Source organism: Equus przewalskii, chromosome 13, assembly GCF_037783145.1.
Source record: "Equus przewalskii isolate Varuska chromosome 13, EquPr2, whole genome shotgun sequence".
Classification (NCBI taxonomy): Eukaryota; Metazoa; Chordata; class Mammalia; order Perissodactyla; family Equidae; genus Equus; species Equus przewalskii.
The window spans coordinates 42,816,076-42,835,426 of NC_091843.1; the positions used below are offsets into that span (position 1 = coordinate 42,816,076).

The 19,351-nt window shown below is 36.3% G+C and overlaps 1 protein-coding gene across 6 annotated transcripts in view; it reads left to right on the plus strand.

Moving 5' to 3' along the window:
- The window catches only part of FNIP1 (folliculin interacting protein 1), a 130,010-nt gene that overhangs the window by 33,195 nt on the left and 77,464 nt on the right, over window positions 1–19,351 (plus strand). For 2 of the 6 annotated variants that reach the window (XM_070571200.1, XM_070571202.1), the window contains exons 1-2: window positions 6,295–6,342; window positions 10,798–10,924. The exons of 2 other annotated variants lie outside the window; for them this stretch is intronic. Coding sequence is in view for 2 of the 4 variants with exons in the window: in XM_008528731.2 (XP_008526953.2) it covers window positions 10,798–10,924 (127 nt within the window). In the remaining 2 variants the exon portion in view is untranslated. Of the gene's footprint in view, window positions 1–6,294; window positions 6,343–10,797; window positions 10,925–19,351 lie in introns of those variants that run through there. 2 more of the 6 variants (XM_008528731.2, XM_008528732.2) reach the window with 1 other exon arrangement.

The following is a 19,351-nucleotide window of genomic DNA, read 5'->3' on the forward strand; positions in this document are numbered from 1 at the left end:
TCAGGAAGGTTTCTTGTGGGAAGTAACAAGTAAGTTGAGACCTGAAAAATGAACCAGGCAAATAGGGGAAGGACAGAAAAGAGTGTGCCAGACCACATTAAAAACACAGTAAAGATAGCTGGAAGTAAAAACTTTGCATTTAAAGAACTGATTGGAGTGAATATGGGCAGAGGGTGAGAAGAGAGACTAGGCGAAGGCCAAGTCTATTGAAAAGTTAGAACTTTAACCTGAGGGCAATGAGGTATTAGCCAGGGATTTTTAAGTAGGTGATAAACATATTGAGGTTTTCGCACTTTGGCTACATTGTGGAGAATAAATTGGAGGAAAGCAGGAGGAGAGACTGGGAGACTAATTTAAGCAGTGAGATATTGTGGTAGCTCAGACTAGGATGGTGACAATGTGGTTGTGGTGGTGGTCTGACTCAAGACATTTAGGAGATAGAATGAAAATGACTTAGTGACTTGTAGATTTTTGGTTTGAGCATTTGGGTGAATAGAAACTTTAGTAGGTAGACATTAGAGAAATAAACTTCTAATTAATTCACCTACTGGCTTTCCTGTTTTGGAACACTTCCTTTTTGTTCCATTGTTTCTTAGTTTTGTGTCACTTTGCTGCTTTTTGAGCTGGTGGCCATCAAACTTTTCTCTGGCTAGTTCTTTTCTATCCCAAAACTTTTCAGTGGAAAAGCAGATCATGTTCTGCCATAAGATTATGATGGTTATCCAGCTATTTTGTCTTCCTTGGAGGAGAGGTTATCCAAAACCTGGGGAGTCAAAGAAGTGCTTATTGAAATGAATGTGAAGTTTTGATACCAGATTAGAGGGTATAGAAGAGCATAATGCGAAAGTAAATGTATTCCTTCCTTTCTCCAATTCCTAGTTTTGTTGCCTAAGGGTCACTTCTTTTAAGAGTTAATTGTGTCTCTTTGTATTAAGTTTATTTATCTTTCTTTAAAATGTTTAGGGCACATACAAACATAGTGATATGTTTGTTTGCCTCCACTCTCATGGCATGCATACTGTTTTGAACCTTACTTTTCTTCACATAATAATTACCTTGGAGATCTTGTGTGCTGCTCTATCTCGTCCTATTAAAGGTTTGCACAGTATTCCTCTAAGTGATTGTGCTGCAATTTATTTATGAAGTCTTCTGCTGGTGGGCATTTTAGTTGTTTCTAGTTTTTTTCTCCTTTGATACGTTTAGTGCTGCAGTCAACATGCTTGTATTATGTATGATCATATTAAACTCAAATCTGCATCACAGGTCTATCATGAATGAGCTGTGAAACCTTAGATCTGTTAGCCCTGTAAAACCATTTAGTTTATTTTTGTGTCTGTATGCAGGCTTCTAACTTAAACAATCAAAGATGGATTTTTTAAAAATAGACTTTAGTTTTTAGAATAATTTCAGATTCCCCCCAAAACTGAGCAAAGGTACATAGATTTCCCATATATTCATGCCCCTATGCGTGAAAGGTGGATTTTAAAAGTTTCTGCCTAATGAATTGTGGAGAAATTGCTAGAACCACTGTGGCAGATATTTGCATATCTCAGCAAGTACTAGAATTATTAGAATTCATTATAAGGTATCACAATTAAAATAAGGTTACAAGTTTTGTAACTGGGACAAGAAGGCATTGTATTTGAAAGAGACAGGTATCTCCAGTAGCACATCAGTAATTCACCAAATGTTTATTAATGCTTGATAGGTGTGACACACTGTTTTAAGTGTTGAAAAGGTAAAACACTGTTCCTGTACTAATTATAGATATAGAAGAGGCATCTGAGGACTAGAAAAGTTAAGGCACTTTTCTAAGATCACAGTCGGTCAGTATGTGACAGAGTTGGTATTTCAATCCAAGTTTGGCTGATTGAGAGCCCATTGTTCTGTTTCTGTCATGTTGGATGTGAGGAATGATTCTTGGTCTTAGCATGTTGTCTTTTAGGTTGTGGATTAATAGCCCGTTGTATTAAGGCATTTCTGTTACTGCATTAGTCATATCTGCATAATACACAGATGTACTCTGGTTTTTCTGGAAGAACATGCTGATATATGTTAAAATACAAACCCAGTGAAAGACAGCATTTTTAAAGCAAGTTGAAATGTCTCTATTTCATGAACCAACCAAATAATGTAATATGGTAGTCTTGTTGAAGTTTATAAATTCAAAGGTAGTATTTTGTGCTAGACTTGTCTATCTGAATTCAACACAGGGTTCAGATTAGTGAGCCAGTTTGCATGCTGGCCAGTCTGGGTCCTGTGATCATTAGGGCTTGGTTTTCCAGTTGCTTGTCATCTGGCTAGAACACAAGCTTGCTGTGGCTTCCAAGAATGTGTATGTGTGCTTGTCTGAAATGGCAGAGTTCGGACACAGGGAAGTTGAGAAAGGAGCTATTCTGTTTTCTTGTTTATTAAATGAGCCTGAGTTCCTTATAGATGGGGATTGTGGAAGATTTGGGTTCTAGCCATAGTTGCATGAGCACTCTGCGCAGGACCAGCCCGATTGGGTTAAAGCACCCTTGAAAAAAAATTGGCATTCCTAGTCTGCACCGGCTGCCAGAACAGCACTTAGTCTACAGAATGCTTAGATTGATTTTCTTTAATCATATATTTATAGTAGAAGAGATAAAGGAATTGCAAAGTAGTCATAATTTGCTTCTGTAAAAATCTCAGACTCCAGTGAAACAAAAGAACTGGATGTTACTCATGAAACAGTAGGACTGAATAAATGAAGCCTTTTGTAAAAATAGATTTTGTCATGGGCAATAGATTTCTTAAAGGCTCCCAGTCCCCCATAGTCCTGGTGCTAGGATTTAGCCTTCTTGCATTGCAGCATGGAAAGGCTTTTATTTGAGTTAAGTTCAGACTTCTTGGTATGTCACCTGACAGTCTTGTGGTTTCAGATGAATATGGTTCATTGCTATTATTATCCTGAGCTGGTAGTTGTGCATAACTGGAGTTTTTAGGGATGTTGAAAAGTGGAACTGCTTAAGAGAAATAGAGATGCCACTAAAGTACGGCTTAACTCATTATTTTCAAGTGTTGTTAACATCAAAATCAGCCCAAATCTAATTATAAATTTGGTGATATGTTTGTTTTAAAATATCTGAAGTAAAAATTTAAATTCTGAAATTTTTTAGATATACTTACTTTATGAACAGTTGATTAAAATTGTGGTGATATATTATAATTAGAAGGACTTCTTGAGAATGTGTTAAGCAGGTGGTAATAATTATTTCAAATATCTAATTTATAAATACTGTATATTAGTTCTTGGTGTATGTGTCTCTTATTCTCTTTCTGTCATTCACTGCTCTTTCTCATGTTTACATAGGAACACTCACTACAGATATTTGGAAAGCAGTGTGCTTTTGTGTATGTATCTCATGTACATATTTCTAAGTAAAATTTAAATTAAAAACTTGACATTGTATTATTCAACTCATTGATCATAATCCAGTCATTTTTAAAGTTTTTTTGATATGGACCTTAATTTATCTGGTAATGTTTTTGATGCTCTGTGAACATCTTAACTATGTGACACAACTTTATGACTCGAATTAAATAATTTGAAATAGTAGTAAATTTAGACTAAGGTACATTGTTTTTATATTTTAAATAAATCTTACTATGAAAGTTTAAAAATATTTTTTCAATATGTGTAACCCAGTTGAACAATTTGGATTTGGCTCTCTCAATTGTTTTAGCTCATTTTAACATTCTTCCAGTGTTCCATTGTACTTTCTTAAGTTCTCAGGTATATAGAATTAATGTCAGAAAGTTGAAAACCACATGGGTCAAGTATATTTCAATTACGTGTATGTGTTGCTGAAAAATACTAAGTAAATATGCTGGCAGATATGATACTTTGTATCCTCTCATGGTTTAGAAGTTTACTATTACTGAGGTTCCATTTCACCAAGAATTCATGTTATAGATTATTAATTTTCCTTCTCTGAAATACTTTATGTAAAATTTTACTTTGTGTATATGATTTTTAATACATACTAGATTATGGGATAAGTATCAATGGATTTGGGGATGTTTAATGCTGGTAATAGTTTATATTTTTATCTTACAGTATTTTTTCACATGTATTATCTAGTTTGATTAAATGATGATAGTAATCATCATTGGTGTTTGTACAGCTAGGAATTACTGATGAAGTACAGCCCAGTAGGTGACTATACTTGTCATTGAAGTATAAATGACACTCATTAGGATTTTGTTTGTTTTGGGTATAATTGAATTTAGTATGACTAAAGACAGACTAAGGATTATCTGGTGTTTTTATAATATTTAGTTTATTAAAATGTAATTGGGGAAAAATAACTGGATGTAAACAACCTATATAAAAATACCATTTTTCTGATAAGAAAAACATCTAGTTGCTAACTAAGTTCTTTGGAACTGAGATTAACAAATAAATCATGGGATTATTTTTCTGTCAGGTTAGAGAATTATAATTGTGTAGAGAAGTAATTACTATACATAAATCCTATACATATAGGCTTCCAATATTAAAATGGTACCTCCTGAAATAGCTATTTATTCACTTACTTGTTCGGTAAATTAATTGAAGTTGTCTTATATTTCGTCTCTCTCCAAGCTTCTCCCTGTGGTACTTAGGAAGATACTGAAACATGAAAAGCAAAATGAAAATATGAACTGAAATTTATGATTAACAAGTTGTCAATCTGGGAGGAATTTCCGCTGTTTATAAAATCGGTTTGAATTATATTGAAAAGCAAAATTGGTGCAATAATGGCATCTTGTCGCTGATGATCCTACCTGCTTAAGAAAACTTTTTTTAAGCACTGCTTTAATGTGTGACTCCTAGTAGAAGTGCAGTGATATTCTGAATAGTGATTTGTATTTTTTCTTATTTTACATACTTTTAAAACTTTCTGCCCTGTAATTTTTACATGTATTTTGTGATTCCTATAATTTTATGTATATGATTCTTCTATTTTTGTATATATCCTGACCTTAGGTCTTTCAACCCCTGAGTTGGGGAGTTAGTGACTTGGGTCCTTGACTCTACAAAAATATTGAGTACTATCTATAAACTGAGTAAGTGTCTGATGCATATGTAGTTCTGTTCTTCGCATGTATATAGATGTTCTTTTGATTAATACTATATTGAATTCATAGTAGCTTTCAATCATATTTTCTCAGGTACTGGATACTAGTTTTCTTAAACATTAAAAAGGTCTCCTTTTACTAGAAATGATTGGGGATTGCTGTTATAGACTACATGCTCACAATTTTTATTTTTTTTAATGCACAGTAAATATATCAAAAGGAAAATAAGCTCTCATCTGATACAATTGGGACTCCCAGATTAATGGAAAAAGTTAATTGAAGTGAGGAATTTAAAGAATTATACATCTTGTGTATCATTTTATTTTTAGCTTAAAACATAAATGTGCATTCATTTGCCAGTTCTTTGCTGGTTAGTATGTTTTACAGAGGGAATGGTGAATATTATTTCTGCGTTGTGTGACCCAAAACCAAAATGTTTGTAAAGTAAAAAAGCATTCTAAGACTTAGATGTTTTGCTTTCGTGAGACATATTTGAATGTTGGCTAGTTTGCAGCAGATTTCTCTAAGGCAAAATTTGTCTCCAGGTTTTTAACAAACTCAGATTGGGCCAATCCTGTGGCGGAGTAGTTAAGTTCGCACACTCTGCTTCGGCGGCCCAGGGTTTCGCCGGTTCGGATCCTGGGCGTGGACATGGCATCACTAATCAGGCCATGCTGAGGCGGCATCCCACGTAGCACAACTAGAAGGATCTGCAACTAGAATATACAGCTGTGTACTGGGGGTTTTGGGGAGAAGAAGAAGAAAAAAAGGTTGGCAACAGATGTTAGCTCAGGTGCCAATCTTAAACAAACAAAACCCAACAACTCAGATCACTTTCCCCATGTACAGAAAATATTTCTCCAATTGAATATGGTGCTTTTGGCTCTGATCTGATGGTGACCAGTTCTTGGTATTTGGTATGTTGGGAAAGCTTTTTGCTTGTCTCTTGTAGCCTAATTTAGCATTCTTCCCTTTCTCTCTCCCTCCCTTTCTCCTTCTTTTTCTCCCCCCATCCCTCCCTTCCTTCCCATAATTCATCCTTCACCAAACTCAAAATGTTTTCTGAGACTGGGGGCAGTTTCTGTAATTCTACATACATAGATTTTGAAACTTGGCTGCCTTCTCTCTCCATTTCTTGCAAGAGTATAGGGTGTTAGTAGTTTCTCAGAGCTAATCTGCATCATCTTGCATATTTCCATTTCAGTGAGACAGCAATGATGGACAAGGCTCAGGAAAGAAGAGCTAACATAGTACCAGGTACATAGTAGGCACTATACAAATAATTATTGAATGAATGAACTTAAAATCTTCAAGTTTGATAAGAATGCTGTATAAGAGAGATTATCCCAGACCCTTTGATGCTAAGTAGAAGTGAAAATGTATGGATGATCACTTGGAAATAGGTGTAGAAAAAGAGAAGAGACCAGTTGATATTTATCTACAAGTGCATGAAATCGTATTTTAGGATGATGGATGAGGCAGAAGAGTTGGTCAAATGAAAAAAAAAAGGTGAATTATTTAGATGTTTTCTTTTTTTCTTTAATTTTTTTTTTTTAAGATTTTATTTTTCCTCTTTCTCCCCAAAGCCCCCCAGTACATAGTTGTGTATTTTTAATTGTGGGTCCTTGTAGTTGTGGCATTTGGGATGCTGCCTCAGCATGGCCTGATGAGCGGTGCCATGTCAGCACCCAGGATTCAAACCGTCGAAACCCTGGGCCGCAGAAGTGGAGCGCGGGAACTTAACCATTCAGCCACAGGGCTGGCCCCTTTAGATGTTTTCTTTAAGCATGACAATCGTTAATGTGTTGAGATACAAAAACTAGCGTTTATCCTGGTGTTTCTCAACCTTTTTTTTTTTTTTTTAACATTACTGTCCCCCTAAGGAGCCTTTTCTTTGACATTTTTTTCCCCTTAACCACCCCCCCCCATGAAATTTTAATACCGTAGATATACTGTGTATTTGCCTATGTATTGTGGTTCTTTGAGGGCTACACTCATTGTAATATCTAAGGTTTTTTGTCTCTTCCTCCCCTCCCCCGCCAACCAAAATTTGCCTCCTTGGAAGCCATCTTGCTCTCATTGAGCATGCGAGATTTAGCCCTAATTTAGTAGCCAGTAACGTGTTATAGGAATTCATATGGTTTTCTGAGGTGCATCGTCGGTTTGTAAAGGCAAGTGTCTATTCCAGCATGTTTATTTTCTATTAGCATTCTTTGAAGGTGTCAGATAAAAAATATGCAGAGCAGATAAGCTGACATAAACTATAAATAACATCTGTGTAGAGTCTTAAAATAGTTTGTGGCTCATCACTGAGTAGTTTTCTTACTAAAGTTTAAATTAATATTATCCTCAACACAATAGCTTAATACTGAGCAAAGTTTTGCTATAGTATATAGATAATTTTTGTGAATGGTGATGATGTGCTTACCGCTATTAATGATTTGGCTTAGTTATGTCTTCAGTTAAATTTTGATAAAAAGAGGCAAAGTGGAAAGCGTGGTGGATTAGATCTCAGAAGACTTAGGTTCTAGTATAATAAACGATCATTCCAAACCCTTTGAGTGCTGAGCAGAAGTGATACCAGTGAAAGATAGAGATGGGAGTGAAAGGAAGGGAAGAGAGCAGCCAGCACTAAGCAGAACAATGAATTTAGCTAGGTCATTTCTGCTTCTCTTTCACTTCTTTCATTTGAAAATAAATAAATTTAGGGTGACTATTAACGATTCAAAATTATTTGCATATTAAAGGAATCCCTTTGGGGTTCTTGTTTGTTGTTTAATATCATGTTCTCCTAGCATATTTAAGATAGAATTAATTTGTCAGGCAAGTTTTTGGTAACAAATCTATTGAGTCAATTTTGTGTGTCTATAAATTTCAGACTTCACATTTTCTTTCCATTATAAGGTAAAGGGAATCAAGGCTTTATCAGTAAACACTCTCCATGTCAGGGATATACTCTGCAGAAGCACAGATGTCTTCCCGGATAACTTACGACTAGCTTTTTTTTTTGAATAATTAGTGACTCTAGGGACTTGTGTTGTACGACCAAAATGACTTCACACAAGATTTCTGTTTAAATATAAGGCTACGTTGTTTCTGACTCTATTGTTATCTTACTCTTTTTCCCATCTTACCTATCAAAATTTTTACCTTGACTGTTTTTTTTTGTGTGTGGGGAAGATTGGTCGCAAGCTAACATCTGTTGCCAATCTTCCTCTTTTGTCGCCGAGTTAACATCTGTGCCAGTCTTCCTCTACTTTGTGTGAGATGCTGCCACAGAGCGGCCCGACAAGCGGTGCTGGGTCCACACCCAGGATCCAAAGCTTCGAACCCTGGGCCGCTGAAGTGGAGCGCGAGAACTCAACCACTAAGCCACCAGGCTGGCCTCTACCTTGACTCTTTTGTGCTCTCTACTATTCCCACATTTTAGAACCTTTCCTTTATTTCCCTTCACCTACTTTACAAAGAAAATAGGGCTCTTAAACATGAATTCTCTCAACATTGTACCATCATATCTACAAATCTTTCTATACTCATGTTTGTCTTTGTCTCCTTTCTTTCCATGCTCGTGCAGGGTTTATCCTTTCTTCTGTTTGAGGCTGATGCCTTAACCTGTATTCTATACTGTATCCTCCTTCACATCCTCAGAGGCCTTGCTTTTATCAGTCACCATCTCCCCTCCACTTCACATTCTTTGAGATCAGTATGTAAACATGTTCAGTTGTGCTTTTTTTAATAACAAAATAACTATCACTCTATTTCATGATTCCTTTTCTTTCTCTCTTTCCTTGACAGTTTTCTTAAATTTACTATTTTCTCTGTTCCCGTTCACTCCTCAGTCCTCTGCAGTTTGACCCCTGTACTCTTTACTCTTTAGAACTGTTCTTGCCACGGTCGTCAATGACTTCTTTGTTTCTAAAGCTAGTGGATGCTTCTTAGTGACTGCCATGGCATTTTTTCTTCCTCTCTAAAATGCTGTTCTTTCTTGGTTTTTGTGAGACCACTTTCCTGATTTTCACTCTACCTCGCTCTGTCTTACAGTTTCCTTTGTGTAATATCAAAGCTCAGTTTACTAAAAGCACTTCAGTAGCATGCAAATCATTCAGCTCTAAGGATGAATCTCTGGTTTAGCTTGAATGTCTAGGGTAAGTCTTTCATCAGTTCCTTACACACATACATTTGCTAGAGATTAGACAGGAGAAAACTAAAATTGTATTTACTGTCAAGAGTTTGGCATGAAGATATTTTATGTTGCCAGTTATGGGTTGTTTAACATGCATGATGGGGTTAGGGCTAAGGTTCTCATAAGGAAATGAAAGAACCCAATCAAAAGCTGTGACTGATGAATTGTGAGGAATTGACCATTCAGCCTGATGTAACTAATGACAAACAGCTCCTGGAATGGCAGTTCTCCTGTTTCTTAGCAACTGTCCTATCAGTTGTAGTGTGTTGTGTACCAGACTAGTATCTCCACCATACGTTTTGTTCTTTTGTCTCTTTCCCTCTCCTCCACATCTCACTCACTCCATTAAGTCTTCTTAATTGTGAAATATAATGCATATATAAAAATATATAAAACAAATGCAGTGGCTTTTGTTGTTGTAGTTGTACTGTAAAGTAAATATTTATGTAAGCACTATCCAGTCAAAAAATTGAACATAGTCAGTGCCCTAGTTTACCTGGTAAATCCCTTCTTGGTTACACCTCCACCACCTTCAACCTTACTCCAAACTTTTGAAGCCATCACTTCCTTTGTTTTCCTTATAGTTTTAAAAACTAAATATGCACCCATAGATAAAACTTTGCCTGATTTAAACCTTTATATAAATGGGAACATACAGTAACTATTTGTATGTGTGTTTCAGTGTGTGTCTTCTCATTTCTTTTGCTCAGTGTCCATCCATCTTTTGCCTGTAGCTGAAGTTTTGCCTGTAATGAAGTTCATTCATTGTGTTTGTTGTGTAGTGTTTTGTTATCTAAATAAACCATAATATGTTTACCCTTTCTATTATTGATGAACATTTGAATTTTTTCCAGTTTTCAACTAGTAGGAACAGTGCTGCTATGAACATTTTTGTATAATAGTAAACTTTTTTGTAATGGAATTGGTGTAGTCAACTTCAGTTTTACTAGATTTTGTCTGTTTAGTTATGTATATTAAAAAAACTCTTCTCTAAAGAGATTGTGCCAGTTTTTACTCAACATCAGTATATATGAGAATTCCCACTACATTTGGACGTTTGTTACTTTTTCACTTGTTACTGGTTTATAAATATTTAGCTGCTGTTATTTAAACTGAAAGCCGTTTCTGTTTTTACATTTCTAGTTAAAGAAACAGTAACAAAACTATTTAAAAATAGACATTAACTTTATGCTGTCTGGGTCCGTACTATAAAATCAATTTGTATTTTCATTATATTAAATGTACTTATGCATTTTTATTGTTAGCTATTTTTAGATTCATCTTGGATTACTGTATTTTATGTACACTGAGTAATACTTGCCACAACTTTTATTTTTACTTTTTAATCTAAAATGACATAGCTATAAGTTTTCAGCCCTAAACTAAATAGTAGTATTTTATAAAGATATCTGCTATAGATTCTTTAGCAGTAATACAACCTTGGGTTTTATTATATAGGTTTTATTTCTAGGTATTTATGTGAAATATTTATTAAAGTAACGCTAATGGATCTCTATTTTTCTTTAAAGTTGGCCTTTGCCAGAGTTTGATCCAAGCCAAATTCGACTGATTGTTTATCAAGACTGTGAAAGACGAGGGAGAAATGTCTTGTTTGACTCCAGTGTTAAGAGAAAAAATGAGGACATATCAGTATCGGTGAGCATCATTATTGATTTGGAAATATAATGTTAAATATTTTAATTCAAGATAGAATGGGTAAAATTTCAATTATCGTACTTTTGTTTGTGAGTACAAAACATCTTCACCAGATTTTTAAAATTCAGAGCCCTGATTTTGAGAATTTTTAAAGGAAAAAACACTTGCCTTGTCATCACTCTAGTACCAGAGAACATTTTAGTTTGACATTTATTTCCTTATATAATTGTATTGTGCGATATGACTAGAGCTACAGTGATCCTTATAGAGGATCTGGTCCAAACCTCTCATCCCACATTCGTGAAAAGTGTGACCTAGAGAGGTGAAATTATTTTTCTGAAGGTGCAAAGCATATTCAGCCCTTACTCTATTGTATTTTCCCCTACTTTACAGTGGTAGCGAGAGCATCTATTCTGTTAACTTTCAGTGTCATATTTTGGACTAACTTAAAAGACAAGTTTAGTAGTTATATGGACATTTACTTGGTTGTCCAAGAAAACCTAAGTGATTGCGGTTATCTTTGTTGCTGCTACTGCTATTACACTTTCTGACATAAAGACTTGGTCCCCTGGACCTGTAATCTGGACATGGAAGCCTGTAATTGTTTTTTTCTCTCCTCTCCTAAATTGACAATTTTCACTAATATTTCAGTAAGCAACTGAAAACAAAATAATTTGAGAGAGCTTCTCCTACCAGTAGAATTGTCTATTAAAGGAAACAAATGTTTATTTTTTGAGACTTGGGAGTTTGTATTTGAGATTTTATGTTCTTAGAAAAATTTAATATATTGGCCATATTCTACTGTCTTATTTACAACTACGTCCTCAGCGTCTGTTACAGTGGCATGTAATAGGTACTTGACTTATTTCTGAGTTACTTTAATTGCCAAATTTTATGATGTCATTCTAATTACTAACACATTTTTCAGTTTTCTGGCGATTGTGCTTTGTTTAGGTTTCTTAGGCATTCTCTAGGCACTTTTTTCAATCTGGTAAGAAAAAAGCATTACAAAATGTTCTTAAAGTATTGTTTATTTGTGAAAATAACTAAATATCTATGAAGTATTAGGCACTTGGAGATTTAGCAGTCTCTGCCCTCTTGGTGTCTGCAATTAGGCACCCTTTTAGGGGAGGTAGACATTGAACAAATAAGTACACAAATAAATCATTCCAAATTGTGATTGAGTACTATGAATGAAACACACAGGATGCTTATGAGATTCCACAGGAAGGAACCTGGTTTTCTTCCATTTGAGTGTAGGAATATTAAGGAAAATCTCACTAAGGAAGTGAAATTCAAGCTGAGATCTGAAGAAATTGAGGGCATGGAACAGGGGATGAGCACTCCTCATAGCAGGACCAACAAATGCAGTCTACAAAGTGACTTAGGAGCTTGGTGAATTGAAGAAACTGAAAGAAGACCAGTCTGGCTGGAATGGTAGTAAGTAGTATGTAAAGTAGCTAGAGATGAAGTTGGAGAGAGATGGAGCAGCAGCCAGAGTATTTAGGGCCTTATAGGTCTCTGGGTTAGAAGTTTAGATTTATATCCTAAATTTAGAGGGAAGTCGTTAAAGGAATCTGGTTTACATTTCAAAAAATTGCATATAAGATCGTTTAGTTTATGACACAGGAACCAAGAATATAAATGAGGAAAGGACAGTCTCTTCAATAAATGATGATGGGAAAACTGGACAGCCACATGCAAAAGAATGAAACTGGACCATTGTCTAACACCATACACAAAAACTAACTCAAAATAGATTAAAGACTTGAATGTTAGACCTGAAACCATAAAACTCCTAGAAGAAAACATACACAATAAGCTCCTTGAGATTGGTCTTGGCAATGACTTTCTGGATTTGACACCAAAAGCAAAGGCAACAAAAGCAAAAATCAACAAGTTGGAACTACGTCAAACCTAAAAAGCTTTTGTACAGCAAAGGAAACCATCAACAAAATGAAAAGGCAACCTACTGAATGGAAGGGAAGTATTTGCAAATCATATATCTGATGAGTTAATAACAAAAATATATACAGAACTCATATAACAATAGCAAAAAAACAATCTGGAAAGAGTCCAAGATAGTGGCGTCAGAAGATCCTGAACTTATCTCCTCCCACAGAGACACCAGGTCTATATCTACAAATGGATCATTTCTTCCTGAAAGAGATCTGAAAGCTACATAAACTGCTTCTCCACAACCAAGGGTAAAAGGGCCACATCGAGATGTTTAGGAGAGACACAGTCTCATCAAAAACCTCATCCCCAGTGCATTGACACAGAGTAGGGAGGGATCTCACTGGTCCAGCTCTTCTCCTGGAGAAGTGAGGGTTTTGTACCCCACATCAGGCACCACTAACCCCTGGGATCTGCACCGGAGAGATGAATTCCCAAAATGCCTACCTTAGAAAACAAATGGGCTGATGTCCAAGGGACTCAAAGGTCTATAGGGAACTGAGATTCTCCTTTTAAAGAGCTCATGTGCAGCCTTACTCACCCTGGGACCCAGCGCAAAAGCAGCAGTTTGAAAAATGCCTAGATTATTTTTGAAGGTTCATTTGCTAATCTTAAGACATCTGCTGCAGGGGCAGGAGACAGTTGAAACTCTCTCTGGACACGGAGGCACTGGCAGATGCCATTTCTGTACTCTTCACCTCTCCAGCTAGTACAGGTGGACAGGCTTGGACTTGGCACCCTCCCGCTGCCTTGCTGAGGTAGGAGGGGGCCGAGCAGTCATGGCACTATCTCTCTGCCTTGCTGAAACCACAGAGCATAGGTGGATGGAGTGCTTCTCCACTCCCTGGCTAGGGCAGGCAAGGACAAACGGTCACGGCATTGTTCTACTCCTTTGCTAAAGTCTGTGAGCACAGATGGTTGCAACACTCCTGCACTCCCTTGGTGGAGCCGGCAAGCACCAGACGTCATAGCATTTACCTACTTCTTTACTAAAGCTGGCTGAAGCCAGCAAGCATTCCTTGCTCCCTACGTTCTCTACCTGCCCCAGTAAAGCCAGCAGGCCCTGCACAGTTCACCCAGGGGATGACCCTTGATTGCCTGGCCCTGGTGGCCAAGGTTGCTGGATTTCCTGGGCCTCACAAGAATGTAACAATTGGAAAGACGGTTCTTGACAGGTGCCACCACCAGGATACTACGCAGTCAGTAGACTGAAACACACCCCCCAGTCTTCCTGTGAAAAAGGCCTATTTGCTTATCCTGGAGCTTCAGCCTGGGGGACAGGCCTCAGGTTTCTCACGCATCTAGAGGCTACAGAGGTGCTTCTAGGGAACATAAGAAGGGAGACTGTATTCTTGTGCATCATGTTAAGTCTCACTACAGCTTAAGGATACCTCCCAGAAACTCATCTGGAACCCAATTTTTGCACCTCTCACCCAGTGGACACCTCCAGATCTCCTGATCTGGAGGCCAGCAAGGTTTAGGATTGAAGCCCCACAAGACTGTATATATTTGCATGCTTTAAAGCTGCTACCTTAGGGTCTGGCTTTCAGTCAGCCTGAAACTAGGTGCTAACTGAGGTTTCTCCCCTTGGAACACTGACAGGTCTGGGCAAACTCTCAACAATGGGAACCTATCAAGAATAAATCAGGCTGTTGAGACAAATCACAAAGGTATGAGAGACAACCAAAAACTAGGGCAAGGTTGAAGGATAAGGTTCATCACCTATACAAGCCCACTCCTTGAAGACTGAGAGAGCTAGGTGTTTTGCCTCCTGCATAGAAACAAACACAGAGTTAAGCAAAATGAGGAAATATAAAAATTTGTTCCAAATGAAAGAACAAGACAAAACTTCAGAAAAAGACCTTCATAATACAGAGATAAATAATCTACCTGATAAAGAATTCAAAATACTGGTCATAAAAATGCTCACTGAACTTGGGGAAGAATGAATGAACACAGTGAGAAATTCAACAAACAGAAAATATAAGAAAGTACCCAACAGAAGTCGTAGTGAAGATTACAATAACTGATGTGAAAAATACACTAGAGAGATTCAAGAGCAGACTGGATGAGGCAGAACAGATCAGCAAATGAGAGAGAAAGGGGCATAAAACTTATTTCAAGAAATAATGGTTGAAAACTTCCCTAACCTAGGGAAGGAAATAGACATCCATGTCCTGGAGGCCTAGAGAGTTCCAAAAGAGAGGAACCCAAAGAGATCCACACCAAGACACACCGTTATTGAAATGTCAAAAGTTAAAGAGAGAATGTTAAAAGTAGCAAGAGAAGAACAACTTGTTACATACAGGGGAAACCCCATAAGACTATTGGCAGATTTTTTTCAGCATAAACTTTGTAGGCCAGAAAGGAGTGTCATGACATATTTAAAGTGCTGAAAGGAAAGGATTTCCAACCCAGAAGACTGTACTCAGCAAAGTTACCATTCAGAGTTGAAGGAGAGAGAAAGAGTTTTCGAGACAAGCAAAAGCTAAAGGTGTTCATCACCACTAAACGAGTCTTATAAGAAATGTTAAAGGGACTTTTTAATCTGAAAAGAAATGACATTCATTAATATCAAGAAAACTTATGAAGGTAAAAATCACACTAAGAGTAAATATATAGTAAATGTAGTGGATTAATCACTTATAAAGCTAGTATGAGGGTTAAAAGACAAAAGTAGTAAAATTAAATAAGACTATAATAATTAGTTAAGGAATACATGAAGTAAAAAGATGTAAAATGTGACATCAAAAACAATTTTGGTGAGGGGAGAGAATGTCTAATTTTGAATGTGTTCAAATTTAACTTCCTATCAACTTAAAATAAACTGTTGTACACATAGGATGTTATATGTGAACCTCATGGTAACCACAAATCAAAAACTTATTAGTAGATACACGAAAGAAAAGGAGAAAGGAATCCAAACATAATGCTAAAGAAAGTCATCAAACCACAAGGGAAGAGAGAAATAGATTAAGAAAGAAACAGAGAGGAACTACAGAAGCAGCCAGAAAACAGTTAACAAAGTGGCACTATGTCCATACCTATCAATAATTACTTTAAATGTAAATGGACTAAGTTCTCCAATCAAAAGACATAGAGTGGCTAAATGGATGAAAAAAACAAGACTCATCTATATGCTGCCTATAAGACACTCACTTCAAAAGTAATAACACACAGACTGAAAGTGAAGATATGGAAAAGGATATTCCATGCAAATGGAAATGAAGGGAAGGCTGGTGTAGATATTCTTATTATCAGACGAAATAGACTTTAAAACAAAGACTGTAATAAAAGACAAAGAAGGGTGTTACATAAAGATAAAGGGTCAATCCAGAAGGAAGACAAAACATTGGTAAATATATGTGCACTCAACATAGCAGCACCAAAATATGTAAAGCAAATATTAACAGACCTAACGGGAGAAATTGACAGCAATACAATAATAGTAGGAGACTTTAGCACCCCACTTACATCAATGGATAGATGCTCCAGACAGAAAATCAATAAGGAAACATTGATCTTTAACAACACATTAGACCAGATAGACTTATAGATATATCCAGAATATTCCATCCGAAAGCAGCAGAATACACATTCATCTCAAGTACACATGGAACATTCTTCAAAATAGATGGTTAGTCTACAAAACAAGTCTCAATAAATTCAAGAAGATTGAAATCATATCAAGCATCTTCCCTGACCACAGTGGTATGAAACTAGAAATCAGTTACAAGAAGAAAACAGGAAAATTCACAAATATGTGGAAATTAAACATGGTACTGAACAGTGACTAGGTCATCAAAGAGATCAGAGGAGAAATAAAAAAATACCTAGAAGCAAAACAGAAATACAACATACCAAAATCTATGGAATGCAGCAGAAGCACTTCTAAGAGGGAAGTTCATAGCAATACAGGCTTACCTTAAGAAACAAAAATCTCAATCTAATTTTACACCTAAAGGAACTAGAAAAAGAACAACAAATGAAGCCCAAAGTTAGTAGAACAAAGCAAGTAATAAGGACTGGAGTGGAAATAAATGAAATAGAGACTCAAAAGACAATAGGAAAGATCCATGAAACTAACTAAGATCTTGTTCTTTGAAAAGATTAGCAAAATTGACAAACGTTTAGCTAGACTCACTAAGAAAAAAAGACATAAGGCTCAAATAAATAAAATCCGAAATGAAAGAATTAGAAATGAAAGAGTTACAACTGATACCACAGAATTACAAAGAATCATGAGACTACTATGAACAATTATATTCCAACAAATTGGACAACCTAGAAGAAATGGATAAATTCCTAGAAACCTAAAATCTTGCAAGAATGAATCATGAATAAATAGAAAGTCTGAATAGATCAGTTGCTAGTGAGGAGATTGAGTCAGTAATCAAAAACCTCCCAACAAACAAAAGTCCAGGACTAGATGGCTTCACTGGTGAATTCTACCAAACATTCAAAGAAGATTTAACACCTGTCCTTCTCAAACTCTTCCAAAAAATTGAAGAGGAGGGAACACTTCCAAACTCATTTTTTGAGGCCGGCATTACCCTGATACCAAAAGCAGACAATGACAACACAGAAAAAGAAAATTACAGGCCAATATCTCTGATGAACGTAGATGCAAAAATCCTCAACAGAATATTAGCACACCAAGGGCTGGCCGCTTGGTGTAGTGGTTGAATTTGGCACAGTCCACTTCAGAGGCTTGGGTTTGTGGGTTTGAATCCTGGGCGTGGACCTACACTACTTATCAGCTGTGCTGTGGTGGTGACCCACATGTAAAGTGGAGGAAGATTGGTGTAGATGTTACCTCAGGGCTAATCTTCCTCAGCAAAAACAAAATATTAGCAAACCAAATTCGGTAATACATGAAAAGGATCTCACAACATGATCAAGTCCCCTTGCATTCCAGGCATGTGAGGATGGTTCAGTATCCACAAATCAATCAACATGCTACAGTCCATTAACAAAATGAAAGATAAAAATTATATGATCATCTCAATAGATGCAGAAAAAGCATTTCACAAAATTCAACATCCATTTATGATAAAAACTGTTAACAAAGTAAGTATAGAAGGAACATACCTCAACGTAATAAAGGCTATGTATGACAAGCCCACAGCTAACGTCATACTCAATGGTGAAAAACTGAAAGCTTTTCCTCTAAGATCAGAAACAAGACAAGGATGCCCACTCTCACCACTTCTATTCAACTTAGCAGTAGAAATCCTAGCCACCTCACACCTGGTAGAGTGACTGTTATGAAAAAAGACAAGAAATAACAAGCAGTGGCAAGAGTGTGGAGAAAAGGGAACTCTGGTGCATTGTGAGTGGGTATATAAATTGGTGCAGCCACTATGGAAAACAGTATGGAGGTTCCTTCAAAAATTAAAAACTATGATATGATCCAGCAATTCCACTTCTGGATATTTATCCAAAGAAAATGGATACACTAACTGGGAAATATATATGCACCCCCATGTTCATTGCAGCTTTGTTTACAGTGGCTAAGACATGGAAGCAACCCAAGTGTCCATTGATGGATGAATGGATAAAGAAGTTTGTGTGTGTGTGTGTATATAATATAATATAATATATTATACTATACTATATTATATTATATACACACACACATACGTATATGCAGTGGAATGTTATTCAGCCATAAAAAGGACATCTTGAAATTTGCAACAATGTGGATGGACATTGAAGGCATTATGATGAGTGAAATAAGTCAAACAGAGAAAGACAAATATTGTATGATCTCACTTATATGTGGAATCTAAGAAAAACCAAACTCATAGACACAGAACAGATAAGTGTTTGCTAGAAGCGGGAAGATGGGAGGTGGACTAAATGGTTGAAGGGAATCAAAGGTACAAACTTGCAGTTGTAAACAAGTCATGGAGATTTATTTAATCTACAGCATGGTGACTATAGTTAATATAGTATTGTGTATTTGGAAGTTGCTAAAGGAGTAAGTCTTAAAAGTTCTCATCACGAGAGAAAAAATTGTAACTATGTATAGGAATAGATGTTAACTAGACTTATTGTGGAAAGAATTTCGCAATATATACAAATATTGAATCATTATCTTGTACACCTGTTATGGTATATGTCAGTTTTATCTCAATTTAAAAAAATGCAGGGAAAAATATCAATTTGGCTGCCTTGTGGAGAACAGTTAGATGTGGGGAATGAGGGAGAAAGAGATGTTTGGTGAATCCAACATTATGATTTGAGTAGCTGAGTGGTGAGATGCCTAAGCATCATAGAATTGTAAATGGTCAACCAGACAGTTTGAAATCTAAGGCCTTGCAGCAAATGTGATAAGCATGTCTTCTTTGTATTTAGACTGCTGATAGATAGCTCAGCAGAACTAGGCTGAGGCTGACAGCTTGACATTGATTAATCAGTACTCTCTTGATTATTTTTTTTAGCAAATATTTGTTGAGGCTTTTCTTT